This window comes from Macrosteles quadrilineatus, unplaced genomic scaffold (genome assembly GCF_028750875.1).
Source record: "Macrosteles quadrilineatus isolate MER2022 unplaced genomic scaffold, UCM_ALF_1.0 Scaffold_8__2_contigs__length_117827958, whole genome shotgun sequence".
In the NCBI taxonomy this organism is placed as follows: Eukaryota; Metazoa; Arthropoda; class Insecta; order Hemiptera; family Cicadellidae; genus Macrosteles; species Macrosteles quadrilineatus.
Genome location: NW_026542601.1, coordinates 77,132,823 through 77,141,999, shown reverse-complemented (window position 1 = coordinate 77,141,999; position 9,177 = coordinate 77,132,823). Strand labels below are relative to the sequence as shown.

Below are 9,177 nucleotides of genomic sequence, written 5' to 3'. Positions count from 1 at the left end.
ACCATGTTTTTTTTTAAGAGGTTGTCAACCTTTTTTAACCTTGTACTTGCCCGTCCACATAGACTGTGGGTGGAACGTATCCAGCAAAACAAAGGGTCAGCCGGTACAGTACAAACGTCTAATCCAACAGTGTGCATTGGACGAGGCAGTTAAGAAGCACAATATTTATAGCAACTATATCGTATTTGGTGAAGTGTACTGATAAAAAGTAGTGGCAGGTACCAGGATCCAAACCTTTGATATCACTGCCTTGGGCCTCAAGTACTGGGGCGCTATCAATTAACTATAGCCTCCTCTAATACAAGGCCGCGGTGAGAATAAAGTGGCAACACCACTGTATTAACATGGCAATATAGGCAGGACATTACACACACCAACGCCGCGACCTTGTGTTAGAGGCTATGATTGCCCTAATATTAATATTTAGTTTATCACCAGTTAAAACCAAAAGTTTAACTTAACTAAAAATTAGCTTTTTAAGCAAAAATTAACTATTTTTGGCAAGGATTATTCCAACAATCAATAAAGGTCAATGAAACAAGGGAGAATGCATCTCTAATAATTATGACATCTCAAATCTTTATCTCAATTTAGTATTTTGTTGTGCAATTTAACACAATTCTACTTTATTTCAAATAGCCTAACTCGAAATAGAGCAAAATTATGATTCATCTTAGTAAGCATTGACTTTTGGACACTAATGTTTGGACATTCCACCTATGTAACTCACAGAATGTGCAAGTCAAAAGTTTTATTTTTCTGCCTTAATTTTTGTTACTGGGGTAATTTAGTTGATGATACATTAAAGATACTAGCTAATAATATGTTGTCTTGTTTGGAATACAAGTTGACATGTTCCAATTTGGCATGAACACTGTTTAAGATTTATAGGCTACATGAATAACAAATTCAAAACATTTTTATTTTTGGGGCTACTATACACAAGGGAATAACTAATTAGAAAATACCACTTAAAATTTTTATTAAAACAAACAAAGTATAAATTTGCAATACAACTAATGTTTGTTAAAAAAATCACACTCACATTTCGTCACAACGGTCTCTGCAGGAATTACACCTTAAAATATTTTACAGTAAAAAAACTCAAGATATTAAATGTGTGCTTGAAAATAAACTAAACTCAACTAAGATGGCAAACTCATAAATTAAAACTCTCCTAAAACACAAACCGTTAATTGTTTCAAACAAAATATAATTATAGTATTTTACAAAATGTGGATTGGGGTGTAGAGAATAGATACAGGCATAATCAATAGATCACATTTGAAAGTATTGTACATGTTGAGAAAGAATATCTAAAGACCTGTCAGCTGCGCAAGGTGTTGTGGCATCATTCAGTTGATCAGGTAGCCTTTTTGCCAAGAGCTCGCTGCGTTTGCGCTGTCTTCTGCTTCACAAGATCGTCTTTTGCTGAAAAGATAAAAGGACAATGAATGAAATCAGCTGGAAAGAAGATTGTGTTTTTTAAAAGAGCAATTATATCGAACAATAAAATTTTTTTTTGGGGGGAAAAACATTGCATATGGTGCTACACAGGTGTTATATACACCTGAAACGGGTTTTGCCTTTCCATATGGTGTGTCCGGATATAGTATAAACACCTATGTGCTGAAAACTAAAATTATGTGTTTTTATTTTATGTAAAAAATCACAGTTTTTGTTGTGTGTGTCAAGAAAGGTCGTAAATGTAGTGTAGGTCATACAGTAGAGTCCCGCAAACTCGGCACTCGATAACCCGGCAGTCTGGATAACTCGGCCATCACCTGGCTTAGAAAATTTGTGATTTTTTGAATCCGAGTTAAACATGGGCTCAAGTCAAATCATTCGCAACTCGTACCAAGGATTTGTTGTACTATATCTGATGACTTAATCCTGATTTGTAATATAAATATAAATAAATAAGGCAGCTAAAAGGAATAAAAATTGTATTGTTCTTATTTTTAACCCTAGTTCCCGATAATCCGGCATTTCACAAACTCGGCACCCTTCCAGTCCACATTACGCCGAGTTTGCGGGACTCTACTGTAGTAAAAAAATATACCCACAGTAGATGGTTCAAAACTATTGATAGAGATTACGGCAATGATCTGAAACACTGCGAGTATCAAAAATCACTGCGCCAAAACAAAATTGCTAAAAACTAAAATACCAGGAATAATTCAAACAAAAATACCAAAACTAAATGATCAGGGGTCATTCAAAATCAGTTTGCTAACTTAAATAAAATGAATAGCCAAATAAATCATTAGGAGTTCTAGCTCAGCTCCTTTTGCACTACTTACACTTTATATTAGGATCAACATTTCCAAAAGAAATTTTATACTTTAAAGGAAAGCCAAGTGGGTGGTAGGATTTTCTTAAAAAGGATATTGTTTGACCCCTTTTAAAAAACATCCAAAAACATTTGTTGTAGTATGCTGTTGTAGTATTTTGACACCCCCCTATAATTCTATAAACTCTCTATAAATTGTGGATAATGATGTAGTGTCAGCACTAATAACATTTACAAATGTAGTTTTAATGTAGCAAAAGTTAAATGGAGATGTATGAATTTATATTTAACTTTCTTAGATGTTTACAAGTTTTCAGCTTTCTGCAAATTCCCATTCACTCTTAAAACTGGTTCTTGAGAAGGTTTATTGGTTTATGGATTGCCATTTTAATTTTGGTGTGGTTAAAATTAGCATGGTGGTAAAAAAGCCTAAGATAAAATATCTTACTGCGTTTCACGTGTTCTGAGAATTTTAAGACCGCTAGAGTTGCTGAAACTGCATTTAATATAAATGGCTTAAGCCATTAAGGACGCTCTGTAACGTCAGTGATGTTGATTATACCTTTCTTTTCCTCCTCCCGTCTCTTGGCTGCCTCTGCTCGTTGCTGTTTGACGATTGCCAGCCGTGCCAGGTCCGCACGTGCCTGCTCGGTCTTGCCTTCCGCATGCAGCTTCTGGTAGTGAGCCGTCGCTCTCTGTTTCTCAAGCTCCTCTCTACAACAACGTCCTTTTAGTTTGGATCTTATACTCACGGTACTTGGTAGTAAATAAATCTACTTGTGCACAACAATCAGTCTAAAATTAGAGACAGCCTAAATATTAAGAACATAAGACTTTTTAATTGTTATGAACGTTTTAATCAGTTTATATAGCTATAATATTTTGGTAATAATTGGGTATCATATTATATTTTAGATTTTGTGATAAAAGTGTTAAGGTGCGTTCACAAAGAAAGCTGGTTACAAGTAACATATTTTCAGCGCTTGGTTTTTGTTAAGTCAATGTCTTCATCAAGTGATGAAGAGTTATTTTTGCTTGAAAATGTCAAATTAAAAATGTGTCAATTAGAATAAAAGTCGGTGTTCATGTAACTATCCACGGAAGAGGTTTTTGCGGAATACCACCATCTATTTCCTCGATTGACATTGGACAAAGTGAAGGTTACTTTTCTTTTATGAGAATGGAGTTAACCACGTTTAGTTACAACCTCAAGAAACTCTATTAGCATGTAGTTTGAGGTGTTTGTCCCAAATAGCCCCTCTTCTAAAGACTTGAGATATCAGTTTTCATTGACATCCATACTGCACAGTTGTTTTTCACTGGCTGTTTCGGTCAACAAAAGCCGGAAAACAAGTAGGTACAAAATGTTCTTGCATTTTATAACTACGTTTTTTATAAGTTTATTCCGATAAACTTTGATTAACTTGTGTCTTGGGTTGTTGACAGTCTCAGGAATGATCAGACAAAATGTTATATTTGTAATACAGTATGAAAGTTTATTTTACACAAGAGTATTTAGGACCTGAAATGTGTAGTCTACTCTTAAGATAGTTGCCTGTTTACATATTGACAGGTATACCAAATTACACTAGCAAAAAGGTTTACTAGGCCCAGGTTATTTTATTAACACCAACTGAATGTGTTTTATTCGTTATAATTTATAACGATATTATTTTATTGCTATTTTGTCATTATGTCTACTCACCTTTCTTTCCTCGAGAGTTCTGGTTTTGTGTTTTCGTTTACAACTTCATTTAGTTTGGACAATTTCTTCGCTTTCTTCTGTACTCTGTTGGGATTCTCCACCTCTATCAGTTTTTCTACGCCCTTCCCCTTTCCCTGTAAAATGTTGAGAGTGATACACCTTAAATAGATAATGGTTGTTAAGGAACCCTTCGTAAACAGACATTAGTCAAAAGTTTTTGAAAATATTTAATGCAATCCATTTTATAAATGCACATCAAAAAAGCCTACCTTGAAATTATCAAGATTTAAGATAAAATGTTAAATTCATGTACTATTGTAAATAGTGCTTGATACAATTGGTTCAAAAATATTTTAAGGGTTTTAAACTATAGCCTAATAATAGGTTCTAATACACGGCCACAATGTACAGGAGGTCAATATCATAAAAAATATTTGACCACATTTGAATAATTACCCGTGAAAAATTTTAAATTTATTTCACTGAATTTTGTTCCTAAATATTTCAAATCGGGGTTTATTGGTTGTAGGTTAAACAGGTAAAAACACTGGCATTTTGTTGATACAGTGGCTAAGTTGTGGATAATTTATTATCAGAGCTGTTCATATCAAATTTATCTCTTACTCATTCTTTAATGTGCAAGATATCACTTGTGTTATATTTAATACACTAAAACCAGTGATTCCAATCAAATGAGAGAATGAATTAAACATTTAAAATTAAATTATTAATGAATTAAAATTACAAGCTATTAATAAATTATTACATCCAATGTTGGTTTCTTATTTTAAATCCAAATCCAACCAAATGCATGGAAAATAATCACCTCTTCCTCGCTTTCGCTTTCACTTTCAGAGGTTGTTTCACTGTCTGAACCCTTCTTCACGTTTGTAGCCGCATCTTCTTCTTCTTCGCTGGATGATTCCTCGCCTCGTTCTGCCTTCAATCACATAAAAAAATTCACAATCATTTATGCCAAATGTGGTCTGCTAAGAATCCAATTAATAATAAACAGTGTGTATATTCTTTTAAGTTTAGTAAAACATATTTTTTAAAGTAAACTTTTTTTTAGAAATATGTATTTGGTAGTCTACAATGGACATCTTCCTGATTTTGCTGTTGGCAGTTCAGGTTATCATTGTATTGCATTTAAACACTTAAGTGTCTAGATACTTTTTGTTACAAATTCAGAGTAAACTTATCAAATAATTTACTTACCCTCCACTTTCTTTCTTTTTCTTCTCTTCTTCGTTGCTCCTCCAACTCTTCGGGGTTTGTAAACCTCCGGTTCCTTCCCTTGTGGTTGGTGTATTTACCTACAATTTATAAAAAATATTGTTTTAGTAAATAAATATACCCACGCCACAGTAAACCTGCAGACTAGGCAAATTTCAATTTACCTGGCTGGATTTCTGCTCAAATATTATTTTAAAATTGTCATATTTACTTCGTAATTAAATTACTTTGAATGTTTAGGTTTGCTGCTACAGGGAAGCGAGCGTTTTATTTGAAATTTTCATAGCTTAGTATGAAAAAAAATACCCCCTCTGCAGCAAAACTGCAGACTAAATAATTTCCATTTTACCTGATTGGATTTTAAATTAAACCTAGCGTCAGTAATACTATATATCTTGAAATCCAGCGGAAGGATTTTGACTAAATTTTGTAATTAGGGACTTAGGCCTATAGCCTTCAAAACGTGATTGGAAACAGCCACTACCACAAGAAAATTTGTATTTCGCTACACAACTCATTTAAAAATTTAGCACTGGCCTTATATGGGTTGCCAAGAAACTACCGGTATGTTGGCTGAACAAAATAACAAGTAAAGAGTAAACAAAAGACTTGTAACATGTTAAGTAACAAGCCATCCACAGAATACTAGAAAATTAAAATACCGAACAGTACAAAGTGATAAACATCAGCTGTAACCATTGAGCAAAGATTACACACTGAATATTAGCCTACCTGATAGTTTGGGGAAAATAGAACAAGTCAGTGCTGATTAGAGTTTTTTTGTCCGTGACGTTTAACTGCACTGGCGTCAACTCAATGGGTATTTATTGCGGTTAACATGGCCATAGGAAAGTGACCATGGGAACCTATACAGATCTATACAGTATATCACCAGAAACAAGGTTTTCAGCTGAAAATAATGGTGCAAAAATGTCTCTGTGCTCACAAATATAAACGGAACTACGGCCATTTGAAGTTTTGTTTACTTTTGTAAATATACTAGGCCTAACCTATTTGTTAGCCTACGATATTATTCATCACCAGTAACTTTAGATCTTACTTTAATTCTAAGTGATTAAAGTAACTATTAGAGCATTAGACTCACTTTTAACCTGAAACTAACGGTGCAAAAATTCTCAGAGGTCACGGATATTAACAAAGATAGTTTGATGTTTTGATTTATCCCATTTCAATGAAAAGTATTTAAAGTATTCTATTTACATTCTTGTCTGCTTACCGCATTACGATCAACGATCAACTAAAAGCAAAACTGAAAAAAATGGAAATACGAAAACTGAAGAGGAGAAGAGAAGAGTTTAAAAATAAGTTAATGCAAAGGCATTCAAAGTACATGTTTTACAGACATCCAAAACACAACTGAGCACTGAATATTTCATATATCTTATCTAGGCATGGGTGGAAGGCAAGTTGGGCTTTATGCGGAGTCATGTTTGAGTTTTTGAAATTGTTATTTTGTTGTGTTTTTAACCCACTATTTCAATAGCACAACAGCCTGTGTGTAATATAAATTATCAACATCATCTCTGTTCACTATATAACCTGTACACTTTATCTTCCTAATCTAACCTAACTTCAAAACACTAAATACAGCCACGAATCCGCATAAACCCAACTTGCTTTCCACACATAACTAAGCTGCCTAACACATATATTCCTTTTCTGTCATAAAAAGTAATCTTTATGTTTTACAGCAAGTTTGGTTAGGTTATGTTGGCTTAGAAACAATTTCATTTTATGATTAATTTAATATTATCTTAGTTGGTCTTTTGAAAGAGGTAGCTTATAAAAGTATTCTAAAGGTACATGGTAAAAACTTAAGCCAAACTAAGCTTGGCATAGATTATTGAAACTGGAACTGGATGAGTGGATGGATATCCAAATCTCTCTTGGCCACCTTCAGTAACATTCAGTTCAGTTGTCTAGATGGCAGTTTTGTTGTTTTTTGTTTCCCAAACTATTGATATTTTAAAATTAGCGTACAAGTTACTTACTTTTAACGGCCGTAGTTCCATTACCTAATATTTGTGAGCGTAGAGAAATTTTCACACCTTTTTTCAGCTAAAAATCTAGTTTCTGGTTATATATAGGCTAAATATATATAGGCTACTTAGGTTCCAATAGTCACGTTAATCGCAATAATTACCACTCAATGTTTTACTCTTAAGGGTTGATTTTACAACCTGTGTTTTATAGTTCACTTAATTTGGTTGTAGGCCTATTCATAACAAATTAAAATTCTATTAAAACGTAAATAATAAAAGCCAAAATGACTTGTAAAAATAGTAGGTTCCATTAATATTGCTCTTACAATTGAAATAAACTATGTTAAGAGATGTTTCAGGCCCCTCGGTACTATAGTCTGTCTAGAAAATAATTGTGCGGTTAGAATTCAACATATGATTTCCCTATCATAGGAACCCTCATTTACCCTTTTCTAAACTGAAATCCCCAAACAATCATCTGTTTTATATTGCAGACATTGTTTTTAGGAAGTGTTTGTTTATTATGATTGAACTAAGTTACCACAGAATAAAACTAGATGATTTATTTTAATTAATTCTAGTTTGGATTGTAATATCTTGGCACCTTTGGCCATTTCTAATTAACACTAATCAAGTAAACTCAGACAACTGCATAATATTAAATTGCACAAAATACCAACAGAATAATCACAATGTTAGGCCTATTTAAACCACTAAATGTAATCAAATTGACACCTGTTGCAAAATTATGAACAGTAAGAACCAGCTGTAGGCTAATATGCGGTGGTGGAAGGGGCCAGGGTGAAAGCAGGGGAAAACAAAATTGCCCTTCAACCGCACATTAAATTCAAACAGAGTATATCCCAGGATAAACTGGCTGCACTTCAGTATCTGTCCTACACTCATTCGAATTAAATATCAATATAGATTATTCTATATAGGCTATTATATCGATTATTTCATTTGGTTAGTTTTAGGTTAGGGTACCGGTAACCTAACTAACCAAACTTTATTGAATGAAATAATCAATATATATATCGATCGGGTACAGTTTCTTAGCTTGGCTACGCTAATATTGATTAACACTATCGATACAATTAGTAAACCTTCATTCGATTTTTTCATTGTTAGCAAGTTTGGTAAATGTTATGAAAGTTTCATTTTAAATAATTGATTACCGGTAGGTATAATTAAAATATTGATTACTAAACAATATTTTCAATAGATAGTTTCAATCGATAGTCGTGTAGCCCAGTTAAGAAACTGTACCCAAAGAGGGGCCTAGGCTAAGGACTACAAGTTTAGTTTACTTCTCTTCTAGCCTAGCCTTAGGCCTATCATCTATTTTTTCCATCCACCAATCGATATAAATAGGCTAACCACCAAATTACTTGTTTAGACAAATCAGCAGGCAGCTTTGTTCCACAAATTTTGCTTAAATCCCGATTGCCTTGCCAACTCGTGACATTGATTCTGCTTGAATATTAACTTAACCTATAAAAAGTGGGCTAGATCTAGATGGGACCAAACTTGTTTAGAAATCTCTAACCTAAATTTCATATTGCTTTGATTTAAATTTCTGAAGTAAATTTTAAGGCGTTAACGAAAAAGAAATAATAAGAAAATACATAATATAATAACTCACCTCTAGGCATGATGAAACTTTAAAAATTTAACAAATTCCACAGCACAGACAACTTTATTAGATAGATACACGAAAATGGTGGTGTAAAAACGCAACGTAGAAATATTTTTTCCGGTAACACTGAAACTGAGGGCAAATTAAAGCCAGTAAAAGAAGTGCTAAATGTACTATAAAGTTTGCTATAACCGCCACAACGCTTTTACACCGACATAATTAATCTATGCTTGAACCATAAACTAACCAACGCGAAGTAGACTTCTCATCCCATCGTACATTTTGAAGCCCGTTTTTTTTT

At 33.3% G+C, this 9,177-nt stretch overlaps 1 protein-coding gene across 1 annotated transcript; it reads right to left on the bottom strand.

Annotated features, from left to right (window-relative positions):
- Positions 1-965: 965 nt before the first annotated feature.
- LOC129000254 (28 kDa heat- and acid-stable phosphoprotein-like) lies at positions 966-8,963 on the bottom strand. Its single transcript, XM_054427216.1, has 6 exons — positions 8,883-8,963; positions 5,217-5,314; positions 4,825-4,938; positions 3,999-4,132; positions 2,856-3,007; positions 966-1,431 (listed from the first exon to the last, which is right to left on the bottom strand). Exons 1-6 carry the CDS (start codon positions 8,890-8,892, stop codon positions 1,364-1,366), a joined length of 576 nt encoding a protein of 191 aa, XP_054283191.1. The 5' UTR covers positions 8,893-8,963; the 3' UTR covers positions 966-1,363.
- Positions 8,964-9,177: the final 214 nt, after the last annotated feature.

Bases quoted from the DNA above. Each gene is read 5' to 3' on its own strand.
- LOC129000254 (XM_054427216.1), bottom strand. The intron at 4,133-4,824 runs GTGATTATTTTC...AACATTTTACAG, and splicing joins AAAGCGAAAGCGAGGAAGAG to GGAAAGGGGAAGGGCGTAGA. The intron at 1,432-2,855 runs GTATAATCAACA...TTATCTTTTCAG, and splicing joins ACGGGAGGAGGAAAAGAAAG to CAAAAGACGATCTTGTGAAG.